The sequence below is a fragment of the Ixodes scapularis genome, unplaced genomic scaffold (assembly GCF_016920785.2).
Source record: "Ixodes scapularis isolate PalLabHiFi unplaced genomic scaffold, ASM1692078v2 PGA_scaffold3__209_contigs__length_174095766, whole genome shotgun sequence".
Classification (NCBI taxonomy): domain Eukaryota; kingdom Metazoa; phylum Arthropoda; class Arachnida; order Ixodida; family Ixodidae; genus Ixodes; species Ixodes scapularis.
This window is the reverse complement of record NW_024609868.1, coordinates 151,684,966-151,710,172: the sequence shown is the minus strand read 5'-3', so window position 1 is coordinate 151,710,172 and position 25,207 is coordinate 151,684,966. Positions and strand designations below refer to the sequence as shown.

At 48.1% G+C, this 25,207-nt stretch overlaps 1 protein-coding gene across 1 annotated transcript in view; it reads right to left on the bottom strand.

Annotated features, from left to right (window-relative positions):
* Positions 1-558: 558 nt before the first annotated feature.
* The window catches only part of LOC8033890 (mitochondrial-processing peptidase subunit alpha), a 74,343-nt gene continuing 49,694 nt past the window's right edge, over positions 559-25,207 (bottom strand). The window contains exons 9-13 of the mRNA XM_029990418.4: positions 19,768-19,979; positions 18,073-18,163; positions 12,624-12,686; positions 11,532-11,676; positions 559-734 (exon numbers count right to left, since the gene is read on the bottom strand). Coding sequence (XP_029846278.2) covers positions 559-734; positions 11,532-11,676; positions 12,624-12,686; positions 18,073-18,163; positions 19,768-19,979 — 687 coding nt within the window. The remainder of the gene's footprint in view (positions 735-11,531; positions 11,677-12,623; positions 12,687-18,072; positions 18,164-19,767; positions 19,980-25,207) is intronic.

Genomic DNA, 25,207 nt, shown 5'->3' with positions numbered 1-25,207 from the left:
GTCATTAACAGCTGTTCGGGCATCCTTAAACATCAGTAGTTGGGAACCACTGGACTAGGTTTTGCAAAATAGATCGGCTCCAATGCTTAATTTGCTCGTTCTTTTCTAACGTCCTCTTGCAATCAAAACAATGAACAGAGCTCAGAGAAAATCATTAAGTGACTTTATTCCATAGCTCCTCCACAACAAAAAAGAAAAAAAAAACGAAAAACGCCGGGAACAATTTTTACACACACACTATTACTTTAAAATCTCTTGAATTACTAGTCCCTTCATTCCCAGCCTCACTCCACCGTCCCCATCAATGGGGGCGGGGCGGAGGGGGGGGGGCGGGGAGGGAGGGCAACACACTTTATACCAGCATGAGTCATCACTATTAACTTTATTCTTTAATCACGACCTTAAGGCTCGGTTGTCTGGTTCCAGCGCAGCGGTGCCAACGTGGTCTTGAGACTCCACCCCTCCGTTATGGGGGCATGGTCACCGGAGAGAGTAGAGAACGACGCGCTCTTTGGGGTCACTGCCAGGCTTGTACAAAAAGGGGATGGCGTGGCGTCATCACTGCCTGAAGATGGAGAAGCGCTTGGTGGGGAGCATGCCCTCCTTACTCAGCAGCCCCGTCTCTATGTCCTCCAGGGGGGGCAGGCCGGACAGGTTGCCTAACGCTGCCACCGAGGCTCGGCCGCGGAGCATCCGCTGCACCACCCGGTGGATGTCCTCCTCCTTGATCTTGCCTGGGGAGAGGAATGCACACTTCAGCCACTGCTTCACCACTCCAAGGGGATTCAACACACCCTTAAGGTCACTTCACAGAGGCATCTCAGCCCTGAGGTAACGCAAAGCCAGCGCTGTATCAGTGCTACTGTTAGCATGACTAAGTACCACACTAAAGCAGTGTTGTGCGTGTAAGCAAAGAAAGGCAGGGTACATGCATTGGATTGGCTCTGATATAGTGGAAGGCCAGCAATTTGTTTATAGCACTGAGTAACGCTGCAGCGTATCTGTGAACAGGCTTTTAACCCTTTGACGCACAGCGGCGATTACATGTCTGAAAGTTCCTGCCTAAATGCGGAACTATGTGCTCCCCGCAGATTGTTATGTCTTTGGAGAATTACGGATGCTGTATTTGCACCTGGTTCGCCTTTGCTGGGGCTATTTATGGTTTTAAAGAGATACTTTAACAAAATTTCAAATATACCCGTCGTGTTCATAAATAGGCAGAATATGATCCACAATATCCGTAAGTGACAATCGCACGTTTGTATTTTGAGCCTGAGGGCTGTATTTTTCATTATAAACGGCCCACTCTGGCAAACGCTCAGAGGGCAGCCAGCGGAGACGCATCACATCCGCCGCAATCGTGACATAGTTTGTTTCGGGACCTTACGTCTGGAAGCAGCGGACGGTGCGAGCTATCCCAGCCAATCCCGCTCTGTGGACGTAGCCCGTGATACGCTTTCCGCACGTCGCTGTGCCCCCTCTCCAATGTTACATGACATTCACACGCACGGCCTTGGATAGGCTTCAATGACTCGTAGCATCCGCTAAAAGCAGCCGAAGCACACCAGCGATCGGGCCACCCGCAAGTAACCCCAAGGCTGTCTTTGTATGAATTTTGAGTGACGGGTTAATCTTCTATAGTCTTGTAGAGGGAAGCTAGCGAATTCTGAAACACACAAAAGAGAGTATTGGGGAGAGAGGAGTTTCTCCTTCAGCACTTCTCTCGTTGTGGCCGGAGGCAAGACAATTACCGTCACCACCTGTCAAGGTTCCTAGATGGGCATTAAAAACAAGGCTTTAGCGACATCCACCAGGTGCTTTTTGCGAATCGTTTAACTCGTTTTAAAATTCCTTTTCGTGTCTTTTTCAACAAGATATTGATGTGTCTGATGTGGTAATGCTCCATTGAACACAAATAGACCAAAAAAATAAGCGCCAAAATCTCATTGTAGTATGCCTTTAAAATAAGAAACGCTGTGCACAGGATATATGAAAGAGTCGATTTGAGTGTCAGTTGCTCCTGAAGTAGTGGGCAGTGGGCTGGTGGCAATCGGAGCGAGGGTTCATTGTCCAAAAGAGAGGCTCTGAAAGTGCCTCCGGTTCGGAGTCAAAAACAGCCTCGTGCCAAAATAAAACCATATGGAAGAAAGGAGACAAATTTTAGCCCTTAATATTTTTATTGGATGCTTTTCAAGCTAGACAGCTTGCAAGCACTGTACATACTCCTGTCATATAATCAAAACAGAAGACAAATGTAACAATAATAATAAATAAAATATACACCAACCAAATCCTCGTATAAAGGCAAAACCCTACGTTTCGAGACCAGCTCGGTCTCTTCTTCAGGGGTTGACTGCGGCTACGGTCGTTGAGCTGGTCTCGAAACGTAGGGTTTTGCCTTTATACGAGGATTTGGTTGGTGTATATTTTATTTATTATTATTGTTGCTCCCCAACCAGAGAGACTTCTCTCAAATGTTCACCTTCAAGAAGACAAATGTGCATTGTCATATTCTCTGTACTGTCCCTTTTTAAGAAAAAACGGATAGCTAAAGCATATTTTTATACCGTAAAACAAACTCTCTGATACTTTCTTGGTTTTCCAAGATAAAAAGAATATTTACGTTGATTCCAAAATGTTTGGCAAGGTCGGGCCGTCGGGTCCTGACGTTTTCAACCAGGCCCGACGCAGTTCGGGATAAATCGACCTGAACCCAGCCCGAACGGTGCTCTTGTGTACTGTTCACCTGAGCCCGACCCGACTGTCGGGTCGAGTTTTTAGGCTAGCTTGAGCCCGTGCAGATCCCTAGGCCACATCACAATCAAACAAAGCTCACGGATTACGGTAGATAAGGGCATGTGTCAACGGTCTACTTAAAAGTGGCTAATGGCGATACGTCGGAAAATAGCAGGACCAATTGTCCCGGGAACCGAAAAAAAAAAAAAAAAATGTCATACGGAAATTATATTAGTACCCAAAACAGGCTCCAAAAGATAATAAAATATGCGTTCATGTTTGGTAAGAAACTCGTGAGGACCCCGGACACAGTGGAATACTGGCAGTCTGGCACGGCCTCCGGGATCAGCTCGCTCTTTCTAATTTTTCAAAAACCAGCGAAAGGTTTCGTTTTTTGTTTTTTTCAAATTTGGCATCAAATTACAGATTGCGGTGGCTGGTCGCGGTAGTCGCAGCCCACCGTGGCGTGACCACCACGGCCGCAATGGGTCATTCGTGGATTATTTGGAATGTGATTTCGACGACAAGCTCAATCACATTCCAATAAGTTCCGCTTGACGAGAGATTCTAGTGGGGTTCCTAACGTTTCAGGCCCCACTCTAAACCTTTTACACGGCTTGCAAAAGCTATCGGGAATGCGAGTGGAATATAAAGACATCACGAAACAAAAACCGTGGTTTCCCGGGGATCCGAAGCAGCTATTTGCGACAGCATTCATTTCCTTATTTTTTCCATTTTGCTATTTTCTTAAGACCTGTGGCCCTCTGTGCTCAACACCAGTAAGCCCGACTTCGACGGATTGTACGTCAGCGAGAGATACTCCTTTCCTCGTTTGCTTTGAAAAGGGGCAGGATCGTGCAGGTGGGAGCATAACGTGAAGTTGAGAATGAAAAGGAATGCAAGCCCCATAAACCCGCTTTTTGCAAGGACTAGCAAGCATAAACAAATGCCAACTCATGCCTCGCACTTTGTACATGTAAGGCATTAAATCTGAGAATTGGAGTATGTGCACCATAAATAACGCTTTGAACTTACTTTAGATGTTTCACGAAAAATCAGTTTCTCAACGTATTGCGCCACAATTTACTAGAGAGGCGCGGCTAGGTGGGGGAAGATTGCGGTGAAAATGTCGACGGATAAACTTATCACATTCAAGAACGAAAAAAGAAAAACCAGTTTCGGGCATTCTGCGGTGCCATTCACAGCCGGTGTCACGACAGTGCTCGCCAAGATGCGTCTGCCGCCAACAGATGTCGGAACTGTCAAGGGTGTGCCAACGCTGAGCCTAGTGGACGATCTTCAGAAACTTTTCACTATGCCGGAGCGTGTCTCTGATGTACAATTCTGAAAAGGCTATACAGTTCAACCTGGATATAAGAAACTTGACAAATTCTCGAAAAACTTTGCTATAAAGAGGATTTCATTATAAGTAGTTTCGGCATAAAAATTCGGGAAAAAAATGCACAAATGAAACAAAAGTACAAGAGGAGGTCGGCATCACCCAGAACATTTATTTGGCGGCAAAAAACTGCGTGATTTTGCTCTGCTGCTTGTTCATGACGGACGGTAGCACAGAACTCTTGTATGAGATTGACGCACACAACATTGCCCCGTCATCGTCCAGCAAGCCCGCGGCATGGTGTAAAACGTCAATCGCATCCAACACTTCCTTCGTGGACGGCAAGTCACGCGATGCATCGACTTCCGAAGGTCCGTCGTCGTCGTCTTGATATCGGACACTTTCGACGAGTACGTCATCTGACATCTCTTCGGTAGTGACGGTGCAGTCGTCAGTCAGCATGCAAAAAGTCGCACAGCTGCACGTCGTCTGGCACTGCTCCGTTTGCACGCAATGAAACCCAAGCTTCGGCAAGATGGGCGGGCTTGAAGGCTCCTCCTCTCCACTGCCAGTTACAGGACATTCCTCAGCTGTTTCAACCTCTTTAGTTATCCGGGCCTTTCTGAAGCAGTTTGAGATTACGACCACACTCGTTTCACGCCAGGGAGCTTCAAGCATTTCAACCGTACGAAAAATGTCCACTTTTGTCTCCCGCTGAAAACCAAGGACCAGAAGGAGCCTTTGGATTAGCCTACGTCGGTAGGAGCACTTGACGCTGTTCATGATTCCTCTGTCGAGGGGCTGCATGAGCGACGTGCAGTTCGCAGGCAGATACTGCAGTTCAATGTTGGTCAGCTGGAGGCCTTTGACATGGTGGCAGTACAGTTGTCTACAAGGAGACAAACTTGGCATCCTTGCTTCTTCATGTCCTCATCAAACTCCTTCAGCCAGTCACTGAACATGTCCCGCGTCATCCATGCCTTAGTGTTTGATGAGTATGTGACAGGCATTCTCCGTGCCCCTTTGAAGTACCTCGGTCGGGCACTCTTGCCGATGACCAGCGGAACCCGCTTGTCACTTCCGACTGAATTCACGCACAGAAAGACAGTGAGGCGACGTTTACTCTGCTTGCCGCCGTGGCAGATATCTCCTTTCAGCGTAAGGGTGCGGTTTGGGAGCATCTCATTAAATAGGGCCGTCTCGTCAGCATTCTACGTATCGCATGGCTCGTACTGCTGCAAAATTCCTGGCAGCTTCTTCTCAACCCAAGAAGCGGCACTCTCGCTGCCCACAGAGGACGACTCGCCGCTAATCATTCTGCCAACGATCCCAAACCTGTTTTTGAAGCCTAGCAGCCACTGATCGCTCGCCTTCAAATCGTTGCAACCCAAGATGCAAGCGTAGTCCTTTGCCTTCTGCTGCAAAACGGCGCCGCTGATGGGGACATTTCGAGCCCTCGTGTCCATAAACCACGTGCACACAGCCTTGTCAACGTCGGCGTATGTGAACTGTTTCAGCTTCTTCTTCTTGCCACTGGTGCAAGCCTCCACTGCACTGTGAATCGCATCTTTAGCATCCAGAATGGTAGACAGGCTACCGGCCGGGTATGCCAAATCTCGCAGCGACGTCCATCTTCTTTTTGCCTGCGGCAACGCATCGAAAACGGCTACCTTGACTTCAAGGGTCAATACTTTTTGTTTCTTCGTCGAGGCACCCATCTTTAGAACGACGCAGTTCTTAGATGCGAGGACAAAGGAGTCGACTAGCAAGCGCAAATCACAAAAGAGCGGAGAAGCAGTGAGGCGCAGAAGCGACAAATGAGAAAAGCGTGCACGGCGTGTTTTCTCGAGGATGCAGGAAGCGGGACAAACCCGAGGAGGGGAGAATGCGACGCCAGAGGAGGTTCGCTAGGGAAAGCTGGCCGTCTGACGGCATGCTTGCTCCCGCTCCTAAAATTTTTCTTTCCTCCATGGTTTGCTCCTTTTTTTTTTTCCTCCATGGAGCTTTCCTCCTAGTGTCACGTGGTGCTAGGATAACGAAGCGGACTGGAGAGGACTTCTCCAGCAGCCGGCGCAAAGGCCGCTGAAAACCCGCGAACACAAGGTGAGCGCGGGCTCGGAAGCAACGAAATATGGTTTGAAAAAAGAAGGAAAGGGAGCAGCCGAAGCGTTAGGCCCTTGGGCAGTCCCTCCCCTCTCTCTCCGTGTTGCACCAGCGACACTGCGGCACTCCACGGGAGCTCAGCAGCGAAAGCATTGCCGCAGCTGTGCGCGCGCCGTGAGCGATCACATTGTTTCGCGCTGTCGGCGGCGGGGCAGCCGCCCAACAGATGCATGCAGCTGTCCGTCAAGCTAAAATTTTTAAAAGATTGAGGCAAATGGTCTAGCTATTTGGCGGGGAAAATTTGTTATTTTCAGGGTGCCTGCCACTCCTAGTTTGTTAGAGGTCAGAAATACACATGCTTCTATGGAGTAGCGGCGGGGATTATAAAAACTTCGTGATATCGAGGAATTCGTTGTATGGAGGTTCGTTATAAGCAGGTTTAACTGTAGTTCATTTATGTTTACAAAAATAAACGAAATAAGAAATAGAAAATCTAAATCCTTCCATTTTTAGTACAGAAATAATCAGTCAAGGTGCCACATACTCCTGTGTCCTACGTTGGGCCATCTTTTGGCAGCACATACAACTACAGTCAAACCTCGATATATCGAACACGGATATATAGAATTATTGCCTATATCGAACGCTTTCTATATCACGCGGAAAATCGCATGCATTTTTTATTTTTTATTTCGAACAGGGGTCGGGCATAAAATGGATATATCGAACTCTGCCACCCCAAACAGCCCGCGCTCTTTTGACAGGCGGCGAGCTTTCCCGCAACATCCTCGAAGATAGAGGTGGCGCAATGGGCGCTTCCGACTGCCTACACACACGCCGAGGGCGCCATTTGAACGTAGCGGCGCGCGCACGCCGCTGCCTGGATAGTTTGTCGCAACGTCAACGACACAAACTGTGGTCAACGACGCACTGCATTTGTCGCACCGACTCCTCCTCCTCGGTATTATCGGTAGTGCTACGCGCATGATCGTAGTTCTTTCGTGTGTCGTGTTGCCTTGCACGAGTGATGGCTCCAAACGCTAAAAAACGGACGTCCCTGACATTTGCTGCAAAACTGGAAGCTATCCAGCGGGCTGAGAATGGAGAAAAAAAGTCGAGCGTCGCCGAAGCTTTAGGCCTACCAAGAAGCACTTTGAGTACTCTACTGAAAAACAAGAGTGACATAAAGGCCAAGGCAGAACAGCACCAGCACTCAGGCACGCGGCGTGTACGCAAAGCTGCCTTTGAAGATGTTGAAAAGCCGCTGCACAAATGGTTCATCGACGCAAGGGCCCGGAATATTCCTGTATCCGGACCGATGTTACAACAGAAGGCCAAGACCTCTGCATTCATTCTCGGCGCCGAGAACTTCAATGCCAGTAGCGGTTGGCTGCAACATTTTAAGGCCCGCTTTAACATTGTCAGTAAGACAGTCTCGGGGGAAAGTGAGAACGCCAATGAAGAGGATATCAAGAAGTGACTTGATCCAGAGTGGCCCCAGGTTCTCGCCAAGTACGAGCCGCACCAGATACAATTTAATGCGGCTGCTCCCGCCTCTGCGGTCGGTCGGCGCGCATGTGCCGCCTGTCGGCGCTTCGCGGAGCGCGACGGCCACGCGCTTTTAACAAGTTTTTGACGCGTTTCTGATGTGATTTAATATATTGAATTCTGGCTGTATCGAACTATTTCGCCATCAGCGCACAGTTCAATATATCGAGGTTCGACTGTACCGTATTTAAGGCCCGTTCACACTCTTGTGATTGAGTAAGACCGAGAGAGACCAGACCGGTTTTTAAGCCTCTTGCGATCTCTTAGGACCTGCTCCACTTTTTCTTTTTTTGGAAATGTTTACTGAACTCAGGGGCATAGCAGAAGTGAAAAGGCAATGGAAATCGAAGAAATATCAGTTCATGTCTTGACTGCACTCGTCCTCATGCTCAGGCCCTTCCGTTTGCAGTCCACTTGGCGACTTCGCAACTCTGCAGCAGCATGACCCCGCTTGTCTGTACAGTTGAACCTCGATTTAACGAAGTCACCGGGACCCGCGAATTATTTCGTTAAATCGGGAACTTCGTAAAATCGGGAACATCATTTTTCGGGCGTAGGATTGGATAAATTTGAAGTATTAGCGCAGCGGCATCTTACTAACTACCGCGGTATCACATTCGCGCAGTCTACGGGCCGAAACTTTTTAAAATATGCGCGCACAAGAACTCCGCGAATGAGCAAGAGCACAACTGCCTGCGCATGTAGAAAAAATAAGAAAAAAAGCCTGCAGCCCTCGAGAGAACGACAAATTTATTGCCTAGTGAAAAAAGCTAGTAATTTTCGCCTGCGCGCGCCTCATGAGCAGCGGGCGCACACACTTTTCGTCGCTGGCGAGTGAGGCCAAAGCGTCCTCGGCACCCTCGTGTGCCCCAGCAAACCGCCTCAGAAGGTCGACAGCGTCCATCACCTGGCTTGGTGTGGGCACGGGAGCTTCGACAGCATCCGGACATTTCGCTTCTTCAGACTTTTCTTGTGCGCCGGAAACACGCTGCACTATCTCCTCATCGTCGAGAACTTCTGTTGTATCAATGTCCGCGTCTGCGTCGGCGTTCACGAAGTCGTCGAAGTCCTGATCTGCGGCCACCTGGTCACGCCGACGAAGCTCTTCCCAACAACTGGGCGATGCCTGTTCCTGCTCGCCTTGCGGGCTTGTGGAGCCCGACGCAGCCTCGGAAGTAGAAGTGTGGAAGCCAGCATGCCGGAAACAGTTAACAACGATCGAGGACCGGGTTGCTCTCCACGATGCTGCCACCATCTCGATCGCCATGTACACGTCGATCTTGGTCTCACGTTCGATTTCCAAGTTCAGCAGGAGCTTCTCGATGACCCTGCACTTATATGCGCATTTCACACTGTTGATGATCCCCTGATCTAGGGGCTGAATGACGGAAGTCGCATTGGGGGGAAAGAACCGCAATTCCACATTCTTCAGGTGAAGCTCCGGGATGTGGTGCGCCGTGCAATTGTCCAACAGCAAACACACATTCCTCTTTTGGCGGCCCATGTCGTCGTTGAAGCTTTTTAGCCACTCCGAGAAGATCGCGCGGCTCATCCAGGCTTCGGTATTCCACACGTACTCCACCGATAGTTTTCTAGCTCCTTTGAAGCACTGAAAATTCTGGGCCTTTCCAATGATGAGCGGATCACGCTTATCGCTGCCATCCATGTTGACGCACAGCAACAGTGTTAGTCGCTGTTTACTCTGCTTGCCGCCGTGGCAAGGCTCCCCTTTCCGAGCAAGCGTCTTGCCCGGCAGCATCTGATAAAACAGACCGCTCTCGTCCGCGTTGTAGACGTCTTGCACGGCGTACCTCCCCAGGATCTCCGGCACGTTCCCCGAAAACCACTCGTCGGCTCCTTGCTTGTTCACGCTGGATGACTCCCCGCTCGACACTTTGCCAACAATCCCGCAGCGCTCTTTGAAGTGCGAGAGCCAGCCGGGACTTGCCTTGAACTCGTCAAAGCCGAGCAAACATGCGTAACCGAGCGCTTTCTGCTGCACCACTTCCCCGCTGAGTGGAACGTTTCGGGCTCGCATGTCGTTAAACCACATAAAAAGGGCTTCTTCCAGCTTCTCGTGCGGGGTCGTCTTCAGGTTTTTTTTTTGGATGCGTTCCCAGAGGAAGTCGCAAGGATGATGGCGTCCTTCGTCTTCAATATGGTCGAAAGCGTGCTCGCCGGGATGCCATGTTCCGCGGCCACGTCACATTTTTTCCGTCCGCTCGCGACAGCACGGATTATGTTCGCCTTTTCTTCAAGGGTCAGTACTTTCCTTTTCTTCTTTGGAGGCACCATCCTTCGACGACGCAGAATGCGCAGAGCAAAGCAGAAGAAAGAAAACTAAAGTGCGCGAAGAGCTGAAGGACACAGGCGACTGGGTGGTGGAAACCAGTAGTGGCGAGAGTAGCGGAGGCAAGCGGAGGCGCGGAGGGAGATGAGCTAAAGAGCGTCAGTGCTGCCATCTGTCGCATGCGAGATCAAGCACCAGCCGCCGCTTTCGCCATCTGGTGGAACTGATCCAAAGCCTCGAAAGAAATGCGCAGTCTGTCGTTCCATGCGGTTTCGGTTTGTAGTTTCGTAAGAACCAAAACGAGAATGCATCCGCTGCGTCGATTGTACCGCTCCTACGCCGGCAGCACACTGCCATACGTTCTAGACACCATAAATTTGGAAAAACCTCTTTTTCTATGCATCTTTTTTCCTGGAATGCTTCGTTAAATCGGGTTTGGCGGCAAAGTTTGTTTCGTTATTTCGAGTTCGTAAACGCATTAAGCCTATGGGCAACTGCGGGGGAAATCCGAACTTGTTCGTTAAATCGAGAAATTCATAAAATCGGGTTTGTAAAATCGGGTTTCAACTGTAGTCCCTTTTTCTTGCGGGTGAGCTCCTCGGCAGCCCACAAGCTAAGCAAGGCACGAAGCAGAAGTACCAACGCACAAACACCAGACCACTCTGGAGCAGAACTAAAAATGCGCAGGCAGAAAAAAGACCGCTGGACACTTATTCTTGTTCTGGTCCCTCCCCATAAACAAACAGTTCGTGTTGCACGATTGTGTAAACACGGTCGGTGGTCTTGGCTTGGCTTGTGTTGACTTGGCTTGACTTGGCTTGAATGGGCCAGTGCCCGCATTCCCGCGTGGCACACTGCATTTCTGTGGCATACTTTTTGGCGTGCATTGTAGAATACAAAAGCGATAAGAATGCTTTTTGTTTTCTATTCCCCTCTTCACGTGGCCCAATAGCTCATAAATTCCCTCCCACAACCCCACTTCTTTTTCCACCCTATCTCCTGCATTGAACCGGAGCCATGGCCTTCTCCAGACTCGCACGCCTCGTGGCTGAACTTGATTCCAAATGTAACACAAGGTGCGTTTTGGAGCATGTAATTTCGTACAAAAACTCGCGTTTTATTCATGCAAATACGGTATATTCGTGGTCGACTCATGTTCGAGAAAATACGGTAGGCGAGCACGGTCACGAAAGCGTCTGCGAATGCTGCAGCAGACAGCCTGAAATAAGTTTATCTTTTTTTTTTTTTCTTCTTTTTTGAAGAAGTTTTTTGGGTAAGGTTCATCCGCCAACATTTTCACTACAAGCCTCCACCACAAAGTCGCACCTCCGTAGTAAATCGCAGCGCGACAAGTTTAAGAAAACGATTTTTGCGAACCGTCCGAAGTGGATTTGAAGCGTCAGAGTACATGTTGTAGTTAACCCAAGGGTAAAAATCGTTTCAGGGTCCCTTCCATAGAACATACAACAACCCCAGACGGTTACCGATGGATACGGATACGAAACGAAGGCTCACCAATCTCCGAGATGTAGTAGCTGGCGTCCTTGCGGTGCCCGCTGGCCAGGACCTGACGCCCAATGTCCTCGAACATGACCGGCCTTGCCTCCAGGTTCATGAGCAGCATCGACTGCAGCTGGGTCTTGGCACGCTCCAGCTCCATCTGGGGACCACGACACAGACTATAAAGCTCTGTCAGACAAGGTCGGCTCCAGTGTCAGCACAAGCTGAGGCCAGCGAGCGGTCAACACCGATTCCACGTGCTGCGTAATGTTGGTGGGGGCAGTCGCCGCCGGTTTTGATAGAATAGCCCAACAAAACGAACGGCTTATTGAAAGAGCTCGCGAGAGAGCAAACTCGTCCAGTCGGATTCCCGGACATCGGATTTAAAACGCAGAGTTAAAGTTGAGCACTTAAAAAACTCGCATACCATGTTAGTACCATGATTACCGTCTCAATTCTCCTAATTTTCTAGGCCCACCTTGGCCATTCGATCAAAACTACCCAATTGAACTAGAAAAAAATAAAAGGTCTTAGGCTATCAATATATATTTATTATGGCTTTGTTGGCTGGAATAAATCTCCAAAAATCCTGTTTGCAGTTTCCGGTAGCGATTATCGAATTGTTATCACTAACGAAGACCTCGAAAAGGCAAAAGTTACAACCTTTAGTTAAAAATGGGCAGGGTGCTGGCATAATGGCCTATGGCGAAGACTGAGTTTGGTGATAGTGAAAACAACTGAGCTAGAGGTGTGGCTTGTACATAGGTGCGACAATTACATGCATATGTAGGGTAAAATTCCCAGACTTAAAAAAATTCTAATACTTGTATGAACAGAAGCACTCTGCAAGTCTAATCATACACCAAAAATAGTAGTTTGGATTTGCACTTTTGACTATTCGCACATCTCCACTCATTGATAAAACCATTAGCACCAAGTTGCTTTCCTGATCTCCAGGACACAGACGCAGCAAAGAAAGCACGTAGTTGTGCAACATTCTTTCTTGGAGAGCTTGAGTTTGAGAGTTCTAGTGATTTCAGGTTTTGTCTCTTGGCAAACATCCCGATGCAATAATTGTCGTCAAGAATAGGAAGTTGAGGCACTTACTTCAGCAACTCTTCCTGCCATGATGGCGAATTCTCTCACAATGACGTTCACCACCTCACGCAGCTACATGGGAGAAAACAAAATGTATGCAAAAATGAGAATATGTTGACAATTGAAATCCTGCAGGTGCATTGCAACTGGCCATCGAATGATTTCAGTAGTTTCAGAAACGGCCTCACACATGATAACTCAACTAACTTGTCAAATGTTTTTTTAAACGTTATATACAGGTTAACCCACACAAAGTCACATCAAAGCTAGGCAAAATATAACAATGTGACCATGCATGACAAACAAGTGATCCTCATCTTACATAGCAAATGTCAGCGTCCTTCTGACTTACGTCAATCAACGGGCGGACAAGTAAATAAAAAAACAGAATAGTAGAAAAAAATCAGACTGAATTGCCTTTCAAATCGAGGAATGTGTACTATTTTTGCAGTGTACAATACTGCACGAAGTCTTACAAAAAATTTGCAAGTCTCCTTTAACTCTATTTTCAAACGATTAGACACAATCTTGCATTAGGCCCGCTTCAGACGGAGCAACAGACCCTTTCCGAAATTCGGTCTGGCCACTTTGATCACTATCATCATCTGTGGAACGGCATCTGTGCTATACCAATGGCGGCCTTCTAGTGACTGATAAAGGAAGACGTTGAAGATGCTCTTAAGCGGATCTTGAAAGGCCTGTACATTCGGGGGGTCAGTACGACACGACGTGGGAAGGGAACGCACGAGCTACATAAGCGTTTATTTCTAATAACTCAGATTCAGTCAATCTGTGGGCGACACACAATCGGCTTTAGAGCACTTTGGTGTATAGAATTTTCTCGGGGCATCTGAGTGGGTTGGGGCTTTGTTCTGAATGCAGGTTGTTGGTCACCATCGAACTCAAAGTGATCGAGAAAGAACTCACGCTGAAAGATTCCTCGCGTGCCGTTGACTTGTGAAAGTGATGGTGCCGATACAAGTTCATTTCCGCCATTGATATGGCAAAACCTAAACTGCTTTACAAACCACCAGATGGCACTGAATTTCGGAAAGGGTCTATTTCACCCAGCAATTTGACGTCGCAACACCAGCAACACCGGCCGCCCGCGTTCACACGCAGCAATTGAATTGCTCCGACTTGCCATCATCATCATTAAATTTGATTCTTCTTTCACTATTTAGACGCCCAGCTATGCGCTAAAAACGCGTTCTTATATCTTTGAACGGCGTTGAGGATACTAACTCATTTTTCTGAAACTGTTTATTTCCGAAAACGATCCATTCCAAACCAGAACTAAGTCTTTAGCTGGCATCATCACCACCACAGGGGTGTCACGTGAAAATATTGCGTCTCTGATTGGCTGCAGCCGCCTCAACCGTCTTCGAATTGCTCCGAGTTGCTCGCTTGTTCGGGCCGGACCCGATGTCAGCAATTTGCGTCGATCTAGGGAAAGCTAGGGAACAACCCGCCAGCAACCTCAAAATTGCTGGAAAAGGTGCCCCGTCTGAAGCGGGCCTTAGCAAATACAGTGGAACCTCGATATAACAAACTTCAATGTAACAAAATCCTCGGTCTAAAGAAGTACTCACTTTTTATAACTTCTTGTCCATAGAACCCAATGTACTTTTAATCTCAATATAACAAAGCCTGTTTCGCTGCTGCTTCAATATAACGAAGCGCCATTGCCATAGAAGGCAATAAATAAATAGCCTCTAAAAGACTTCTTCAAAATAAAACTTCCAGATTAAAACAACAAAATTGTGCACTAACACAAGCACTTGGGAAGTTACTTTACGATAAAAGGGCGTCCCAACATATCCTGCAGGGAGGACAGAAACTGCCAAGCAAAACGTTACCACGGCATAACAGCAGCACCACTGACATCCACAGCTCATTAGCGTGGCACCGACAGCATCGGCGAATCTACGTCAGCCGATGCGCCCCAAGCTGCCGCTTGGGTCGAAAAGGAACTGCCAGGAATCATGATGCAGTACAAACCAGCTGACATTCACAATGCAGATGAGACTGTTTTTTTATTGTTTTTTTTTTTTTTTTTGTCAGATGTTTTTAAATAGGACACTGGCCCTAAAAGGAGGTCAATGCCACGGAGGAAAACAAAGCAAGGTGTGAAACACGATTCCTCTCTGTGCGAACATGGATGCGAGTGAGAAGCGGATGCTGTTCACATTTGGAGAAAGCAAGAAGCCGCGAAGCCTCAAAGGTGCTCGGGACCTCGAAATCGAATACACATCCAACACAAAGGTGTGAATGACCCACAACATCTTCCGCAGATGGCTCGACGACTTCGACAAGGTGATGAAGAATGACGGTCGCAGAGGGTGTCTACTGCTGGACAACTGTTCCGCGCACCACATACCAGATCTCGAGCTAACAAACGTGGGGCTGCAATTCTTCCCAGCCAACTCTATGTCCTCAATTCAGCCGCTCGACCAGGGCGTCATCAACAGCGTGAACTGCGCGTATCGTCGGCGGCCGATCAATAAGCTTCCGCTTAACCTTCGCCCAAACGTTCAACAAAGGTGTGCATCTTTCAAGCACCGGAGTTGCTCTCCGCATCTTGGAAAGTCGCAATGAACAAAACCACCCAGAACTGTTTCTGGAAAGCTGGGTCTGAAATGGAGCACCTGCAGCAACAACAGCCAGCGCTCTCGGGGAAGCAGGCGGAAGTGCTCCCACAGTTTCATCCACTCCGAGTGAAGATGAGACGGACCAAGATGCTCTTCTGGGAGCGTGGCAGCCCCTCCGTGGCAACGGCATTGTCCCCGACGATGTGGAGGACTACCTCTGCAGGGACTCGTGCGCCATCACGAAAAAAGTGGTTACCGACGCTTTCATCGCGCAGGATGTGGTCGGGAACTCGACGGAGGATGACGATGATTCTGAGGCTGATGCTGAAGAAATTTGCGAGATCCCGAGCAATTGGAAAGTGCTCGACGCAACTGACGTACTGGGGCGGTACGTGGGATTGCACGGGCAGCAAGATGCTGTGCAAGCGCTCTGGGAGCTCCAACGTTGTAAAAGACGCGTTGTACTGATGCCGCACTTGTGGAGCCGTCGTTGGTGTCAACTGGGGAAGTTGAGAGTTGAGATAGCCGAGAAACGCGACTGCCGCACTACACAACGAGCGTGCGTGCGACTGACTGCAACGATAATATGACAAGGAACCCGTGCCTCACCCATGCTTTCCTTTATATCGGCGCCTAGGTACAAATCCTTACGTTTCCCCCGCAGAGTTCTCGACTCAGTTTCTCGGGCAATGATGAACGCTTTTTCTTATCAATATAATATTTCTATGCCGCCCAAACATATCAATAAATGTTAAAATTAGTTTCTACTTCTAAAATAAAGTCACCCAGGCGTTAGCTAACAATACCAAACTAAACCTTCACATGGGGAAAAGTCCCTAGGTTCCTAGGTCCCTACAACCTGTCATTCGGCTCAAGAATGCGTGCGGACTCGCACGTAGGTCGACTTTGCCTATGTGTTGACCCCTCTAATTTGAGACACCGATTTTTTTCAAAAAAAGGTTGACTTATACGAGCTTGTTGAGCCGACCCAGATGCTCCCTCCACGTCAGTTGCCGCTCCTAGAACACCGGTGCACAGCGGGGAAGTTCAAAGTGCTCTGGGCGGGGCGGTGCGGGACTACAAACTCTCAACTCCAACTTCATGTGGAATGAAACTGGTGGAACCAGGGGAACGGAGTGCAACAGAAGCACTCGTGCACGTCCCAGAAAGGAATGAAAGGACGAATGGGCGATTGTGAAAGCTGGAATCAAGAGTATTCTGGTAAGAGGCACCGCAAGGCAAAGAGACGGTGGGTGGGGTGGGGGGGGGGGGGGGGGGGGGGGTAACGGTGGAAAAGCAAGAGGGTGGCCATTGTTGCACACTGCATTGCTTTGGCTGCGTCGCACAGTAGTTTTTGAATGGAAAAAACCGGGCAGCCAGTTGCAACAAATGTGAAATTGATATGCATATCCCTACGGGAGCTCAATGAAAACAGAATTTGTAAGTGTATAAAACTAGAACACATCCATGAGTTTCTACTGTATCTGGCCATGTTGGCTGAAATTAAAAACTCTAGTCAGCGAGGTAAACTAACAATGGTGGGTCTATAATTTTTCGAGAAGACAGTGCGAAAGGCTAAATAAGGGTTAGTGAATTTTTTTTTTTTCCAATTTTTTATATGATTAGTAACTAAAAGACATGCTTGTGCTGCACACGTGTTTGCTTTCCCTACTGAATGCGCTAGTGTTTTATTGGCTCTTCGCAAGAATATTTGACAAGCAAATATATATGTACTATAAACCGTAAAATACCGGGCATGCACCCACTTAAAATTTGGAGATAATCGCGAAAAAATGGGGAATGGGCGCTTGTCTGGTCATCAATTTTACATTAAAATGTATCGCACCGTAGAATACCGCGCATCCGCCCCATTCCACATTAAGTGCCCATTACCAAATTTTTAAGATCTGAGAAAATATGGACAGTACATTTATATGTAAAACTGATGACCGGACAAGTGCCCATCCCCCATTTTTCTGCGATTATCTCTAAAGTTTGAGTGGGCGCTTGCCCGGTATTTTAAGGTACATATTTTCTCAAATGTTGCAAATTTCGAAATGGATGCTTAGTGTTGAATGGGCGGATGCGCGGTATTCTACGGCATATACAGTCCAAGCCCGTTATAACAGACCTTGATTTTGACCAAGATTTTGGTTTCTTGTAAAAGGAGTATGTTGTTTGCCGATATGAAGTTGAGTCAATGGCGCACAGAGGAAAACCAACCGAATTTCACAAATCGGTACGCTATATACAAATGTCTGTTGTAACCAGGTCTGTTGTAATGAGCTTAGACTGTACATGTTTGACAGGAATCACATCAATTGTGCAATCTGTGGTACCTATTGGTACCCGTGAGAAGAGAGTTTGCGGTGGGTTCCAGTGCATCTGTCACACCGTGAAACGTAAATCTGCTGCATTCGCAAGCAGTAGTATCGGCTCCTACGACACGAAAGTTCATGGCAAGGTCCCGCATGTTTATTCCGCCACAGAACTCAACTTCACCACATGTGCAATCTGTGAAATTGTAGTGAGTTGCCACATGCTGAGCGCACCGTGAAACACAGATTTTCTGTGTCTGCGATCTGTGGTACCAGTTGCAATGTCACGTGGCCCATTTTTGACAAAACATTGCGGTCGCATCCACAAGGATGGCCACCCCATATTTCCTCCCCATTTCTCTCTTCACCATGAATGGGCATTCAATTGGAATTTTAAGGTAAGTGTGATACTCCCCTAATGATCACCCAGTCACCCAAACATTTCAATAGAATAAACTTAAACACAAACTCGAGCGAAATCAGTCTGATTTCCCAGAAGTTCCAACTACCAAACATAAAAAAAATGTAGAAATAAAAGTACAGTCTCACCTGCGATGGGTCGGCACTGGCGTGGATACAGAAGATGCCTGAATCTCCGTAAGCATGGTTGTATGCTGTGGCATTGTACATCCAGTGATACCTTGAATGGAAGGCGGGACATCCATATAGATGTGTTGCAAACACCAATAAACCAGTCAATCAATTCGGTGGGAATGTAGTGTCAATCATGTTTTAGGATAACATATCATTCTCCAGATAAGCCTGTGGACTCCAAGCCAAAAGTATGTTTCGAAGCAATTAATTATTTAGCTTTCCAAATCTGATACCACCATGTCTGCACTCGTCGGCCAAGCAATCACTCGGCAAGGCACCTATTCTAAAAGACAGAGCATCCGCCCATTCAACAATAACTGCCCAACCCTCGATTTTGCAACATTCGAGAAAATACACGAAGGAGATATTTTAACATATTGTTGACATAAGGCGCGCCCATCGCCCCGTTTTGGAGATACGAGGGCTTGAAACGTGCACATTTCTCGCATTTATGAGGTCCTTTTTTTGCTACCTGCGCCGATATACTTGATCATTAAAAATAAATGTCATTTGTTTTTAGATAAAAAAACTTAGCAATCACATACATAAAGAACCGAAGATGCCGAAGCTTTGCATTTCTAAAAAAAATGTTTTTTCTTTTCACATTCTTTTGCAATCCGATTCTTGCGTCCCTCCTTAAACGAATTAATGAATTTCGGAATAGCGAATATTTCAGTTCAACGAACTTGATCGGTGGACCCAGGATTATTTTTGCAATCAGTTCAACGAAGTTTTGTGCTTTGCAGTACTAACATAGCCAATGCCCGCCGCCCCGCTGCTGCTGCCTCTGTAGCGGAGGCCTATCATCGCTGTAATTTACAGCACTGCGGAGGCAAAGCGGCGGTGCGGTAGACAAAAACAAACCACGTGGTGTGTCTGTTTTTTTGTTTTTTTTTGTCATCGGTTTTGTTCGGCCATCTTGGTTTTGGCTAACAGCGGCAGGATGGCAGTTGGTGCGTCCACTTTCGTAACGAGTACGACGAAACGGAAGCGGTTGTCTCTATTGGACAAGCTCAAAATCCTTTAGCATCTGGACAACGGTCAAAGGCAAGTGGACGTTGCGAAGGACTATGGGATTCCACCGTTGGCGTTGTCAACAATAGTGAAGCAAAAGTCGAAGCTTGGGGGAGAAACTGCGTTCAATCCCAACGGGAAATGACTCTGCACAGGATATTTCCAGCCAGTGGATGATGCCATTGCCGTATGGCTTCGTCACAGCAAGAAGCTGTGCCAGAGGAAGTGCAAAAAAAACACTCTTTGGACAGCTTTGTTACTTCAAGCGCTTTAAGCACGCCGATACAAATAGAAATTATATATATTTTTTTTTTCCAAAATGGGAAAGGCAGCAACGCAGTTTGTATATATCGGTGTATGTGACTCCATACATTGCATTCCACACCTTTGACTCGACATATGCTGTGTCCCCTGCTGTTCCATATTCTAGTGAATATATTCAGTTTAGTGAACTTTCAGTCAAGCGAACTATTTCCGTGGGTCCCTTGAAGTTTGCTCAATTGAATGTCTACTGTATTTGCCCAAAAAGTGGTGTGGGCGATGACTCGGGGTCTTTCAATACAGCTCCGAAAACATTTGGCTTTTTTCCGCCCCTGTCGTCATTGCCATGAGGGGGAGACGGAGGGGTTTCCTCACCGGTTGAGGACGTTGGTGTAGAGGCGGGTGTACATGCCCTTGCCGGGGCCCCCCGCAGAGAAGGAGCCCCCTCCGCCCATGATCATGTTGAGCACGCAGAACGCAATGAAGTCCGGGTCCTGGTGGGAGCAGCTCTCCAGGCCCAGCACAAAGTGGGCCAGGTCCGGGATGGGTGTCTGGCCGGGGCTCACCTTGGACAGGTCCTTGGGCACCTGGGCACCCAGAAAAGCATGCGAGCGTCTTTTGGAGATTGTAAAAGCTTCGTCGTGCTCCACATGACCAGGGGGACACAGAATGTGTCCTGGACAAACCACAGTCTGTGTATGGTTTGTGCTAAATTTTTCCTTCTTTTTATTTTATATTTTCAGAGCGCAGCTCTTAGGCGCCCGTTTCCGGCTTGAGCGGCGTCGCCGTCGGTGTAACAAAGGTCATCCCAAGGTCACAACAAGGTCACGTGACCCCTCCCAAGGTCACCTCAAGGTCACATGACCCCCAAGGTGACCCCAGGTCACATGACCCCCAAGGTGACCCCAGGTCACGTGACCCCCTCCCTAAGGTCACGTGACCCCTCCCAAGGTCACCTCAAGGTCACGTGACCCCCAAGGTGACCCCCCAGGTCACGCCTCCCCGAGGTCACAAGACCCCTTTCCCCGAGGTCACGTGACCCCCCCCCCCCCCGGAGCATATTAAAGAATGAGGGGAGGAGGAGGAGGAGGAGGGGTCTACCCTCCCCTCAGTACCCTTCACTCCTCCTCCTCCTCAAGAGCTGTGCTCCAATTCGGCGTTACAGGGAGTTGCAAACGGCTTTCACTTTTTATTCAATCATTTTTACTTACTACATTTACTATCTTCAATCAAAACGTGCCAATCTCGCCTGAACGTTTGCATTCAAACAAAACCGCTTACCCTTCCAGAACAGCTATTGGCGAGGAGAGCGCTCTTACTCGTTTGTCGTCCCCACACGTCGGTGCTTACCCAACGCAAATGTCTGCGGACATGCCCACAGGCCTTGTGGGTATGTCCACGTCGTCATCTTCAATAGAGCACGGGACACAGTGTAAAATAAAAATACCAACAATAAACCAAGTGACGTCTATTGTTAGTTCCGAATCTCTCCCGAAAGCTGCCATCAGAGAATGCAAGCTTGACCCACTCTGGCTTCTGTGCTTAGCCGGGCATATGCACCGTGCATGCTGCATTGTTCACGCAGGCCGGAGTGGTAACAAAAAAGCTCCTCCCTTCCCTCGGGCGACCAGAGAACATGAACACCAGACGAACGCTGACGCAGCTTCCTGCCCCCATCCGTGCAGTTCTAAAGTTAGCTGCTTGGGGCGCCACGGTCAGATCTCCTCCTCAATAGTATCCGACTGCCACTGCACAGACCCATGTTCGAGCCCCGCTGGGGGCGTCTTTCTTTATGTTGACTTTACGAGGGCCTTCGTAAGCTTTATATATAAGCATAATGTCGTGTGACGCTCCCAATGTTTTGTTTGTGATGCTCGTTCGTGGCAATTTTCTCACAGAAAACGACCCATAAAACATTTTACATTAAATGTTTGAATAGAGTTTTTAAGTATGTAAGCCTCTTCACACAGTAGTGTGTGACCGTGCCACAATGAGACGCAACTCTGGGTAACCAAAATCTGTGCTCCGTATACTGTACGCTTTGGTCTTCGACGCTTGGAAGTTTGGCGTAGGCTCGATAAGCTGAAATTCTTGTTTGCCGTAATTTATAAAAAGAAAATGTTTTAACTTTGAAAAAACAAAGTATGTTTGCCGCCACCCTCCTCCGCATTACACCTCTAGGACATGGAACAACATGGCACTGTCCGAGTGTGTCAGCAAGATAGGTTTGTTTAAACTTCCCTTGTTCCCGAGGACGATACACAACTCGAATTCTCTGCCGAATGACGTCGTAAAATTCAAGGGCAACTCTGCTTCATTTCTGTTTTTGAAAATACAATCCAGTCCTCTTCAGTAACACGTAGGAAGACCACATGTCAAATATTACGACATAGTTTTGTCTCAATGTTTCCTAAACGGTCCGGCCAACTTTGCAACTCGCCCAGTTGCCAAAAACGGCTGACTCGAGCGGGCGAATCGAGGCGCAACCAACAGCGCAGTCGAGGCTACGTCGTGGGCAGAGCCAACATTGAGCTAAACGTGAGCCTTTTTGCTTGTTTTTACTTCTCCGGGCAAACATAATGGGTTACGTCAGCAATGTTTCCTCTTGGCACTCAGCGGTTTCCATGTGATTGGCCTAACGCGCCTGCGCAGCGCACTTCTTGGGAACCGTCTGGCCGCCCCGCCGTGGTCCCGCCGCTACCACCGTCTCTCGCATCAAAACCACCATCGTAGTCTCACTGTTTGTGATTATTTTGTCTCTCGGAGTTTCGTTCACACTACGGACACCACGTGCGCAGACTTATGCTGCAGTTGTGCAGATGTCGTTGAATGTCGTAGACATCAAAACGTGGTGAAAAGTGCAGTGCAGACGATACTTGCGCCTGGCACACGCCCACCCCAATCTCGCCCGTCGTTGCGCAGAGCAGTGTTTCTCAACTATTATGTTTCACGGACCCTTGTGAATTGGTGGAGATGATGGAGGGCCCGTTCGTGGTGAGGGGAAGGAAAAAGTATAGGTTAATTATAATAATGACTTAATAATTGGATATAACAAAAGGGCTATCTGAAGCAGGCATCTCACACTGACATACACACGTGAAAACTCTGCTGAAAACGGGAATGTTTTTTCTAAATATGAAAAAAGGCAACTTTTATTGCCGGGTTTGACTGTAGAGGCATCGCTTCGCGGACCTCTGGAATGCTTTCGTGTACCCCAAAGAGTCCGAGAACCACTGGCGTAGAGGATCACGTGACATCTCGTACCACAAGATAGCCGTGTTCTTGGTGGCCAGAAGCCAATGTTGCCGGATAGAGCCAGAGTTTTGGTTTCGATTTCTGCTCGAGCTTAAAATGAAATTAAAAAATATAGATGCCATTTTTCCCGAAGCAAATGACGTAGTGTCTTTTACTAGGGCTTTTTACTGCGAAATCACTTATTATCCTGAAATCTTTGAAATTGAGCAGTTACCCTTTAACCGACTTGTGCATTATTTTCGTGCGAACTTCCTCGTCGCTATTCACAAACATTTCTCTTTGTACGATTTGCAAATTTAGTCGCACAAATGTCTATCAGGGTGTCTAGCAAATTAATATTTTGAAATTCCCCGACTTTTTCATGTTTTCCCTGACAATTTTCGGTGAAATTCCCTGACCACTGTACAGGCGGTTAAATATATAAAGACCATTACAACACAAGACATTGAGCATTGAGCACTGTGAGGGTCATTTTGCATGGGCTTAATCCAACTTGCATATAGGAACCGTGCGCATCTAATTCAAGCCCCGACCAGGGCGCCCCTACCGGCAAACGGGTCCATTGCATCGGGAAGCTTCTGCCAGTCGCTGCGTTGATTGTGCGTTGTAGTGGGTTAGCGCTGTAATTTCTGAGATGGCTATTCCGCACCAAGAAAGCCGCAGCAATTGCTGCGTGGTCGGCTGCAACAGTACGTCGAAGATCGCGCACGGCACGTAGTACTACATCATCCCTTCGAAGCCGTACGAGGCGGAGTACTGCGCGATCTGGGTGCGACTTGTGCGTTCATACAGGTTAGTGGCATTTCTTACCTTCCAGTTCGCGCTTTGTTTAAGCTGCTGACGAATAATACAATTAACTTTTTTTCTATTCTAGCGACGATGGAACAGCATCGACACCGACGGCAAACTCTAAAGTATGCAGCAAATACTTCACCGGAATCGAGAAGCGGAATGCGGTCGCCTACCTAAGCCTACCCTTGGATGTTTCCATCAGCCTACAGGAAGATAGTAGTGGGAATCGCGGAACGGCGCGAAAAAAATCGCCCAGTTATTGTCAAGCTGGTTCAGAAATAAACGTACATATTTACCACAGTCCACTCAACGCCAACTACATCTTTTTCGGGCGCGCTTAATTTTGTTAGCGGAGTACGGCGCTCCGTGACATCCACTTGTCCGTCGAAACGGACCTCCTCCACGTCGTACACGCGGCCAGATTCACGAAGGAGTTTTCCCTTCTTCATATTGGTATCACGGACGAAGCTTTCTGGATTCGTAACCGCCTTAAACCCCGTCGTAATCACCCCGGGAACACTGTCCGCTGTGCTGCTAGTCGCCATTGCTTCCACCCGATGATTCTGCACCGGCTACCGAAGAAGCTTTCCGGATTCGTAATCGCCCACTGTCCTCTGTGGTGTTCGTTGCTATTACTTCCCGATAATTCTGCGCCGACGGCACCGGCTACCGAAGGAACTTTCCGAATTCGTAACTGCCTTAAATTCCTTCGTAATCACGACGGGGACACTGCCCGCCGTGCTGTTCGTCGCCATTGCTCCCCGATGCTCCTGCGGCGGCTACCGCTAGGTCGCGGCGAACAATAGGCGACCGCCGCGACACGGCCGGCTTGCTCGCTTCCTATTGCAAAATATTCCTGTTCGTCCAGCCTGGATTAAACAAGCACTTTCTAGCCGCCGACATCGTCAGTGAAGAGGCCACATCCGGAAGCACGATGAAAACACGACGCTCAACCACACACGTCAATAACCGAATGCTGGCATGGCTGGCATGGCCGCCAGATCCACACTTTCGGAGACTTGCGGCTTAAGGCTTGGATTGAGGTCTGCGGCTTTCCCATTTGTTACTAAAGCTAGTAGGTTTAACTGCATCCAGCCTAGTGTAAAGCCCTCAATCCAATCCAATCCAATCCAAGGCTAGGCTAGGCTTGGACTGGATTTGTTGGCTGCTCCCTTTGCATCGGGTAGCACACTCTACATAGGGTAGGCAGAGCCTGCGCTCCAATCTGAGCAGAATGTATTGCCTATATTTCTGCCCTCAAGTCCTCAAGTCTTTGCTCAGGGCACTCGATGGCGTTTCCGGCTCATTTTCCCTGACTGGGCTCGCTCTGACAATTTCCCTCACAATTCCCTGATTTTTCCTGGTAATTAAAATTTCCCTGACCATTCTCGGGTTTCCTGGTTACTAGACACCCTGGTCTATGCCCATATATTTCTTTACAGCAACATAGTGTAACCTATGAGACTGCTTTCTAAAACAGTACCAGGTTCGAGCCCCACCGGAGGTGTCTTTCTTACGTTGATTTTACGTGAGCCTTCGTAAGCTTTATATATAAACATGATGTTGTGCGACGTTCCCAATGTTTGTTGTTCATGAGGCTCCCTATTTTCTCCCAGAAAACAACGTATAAAATGCATTCTGCGTTAAAAGTTTGAGTACAGCTTTTAAGTATGTCAGCCTCTTCACACAGTGTGTGCGACCGAGCCACGTTGTGACGCAATTTCGATTCTGCTCATGCTTAAAATTAAGATTTAAAAATATATATCCC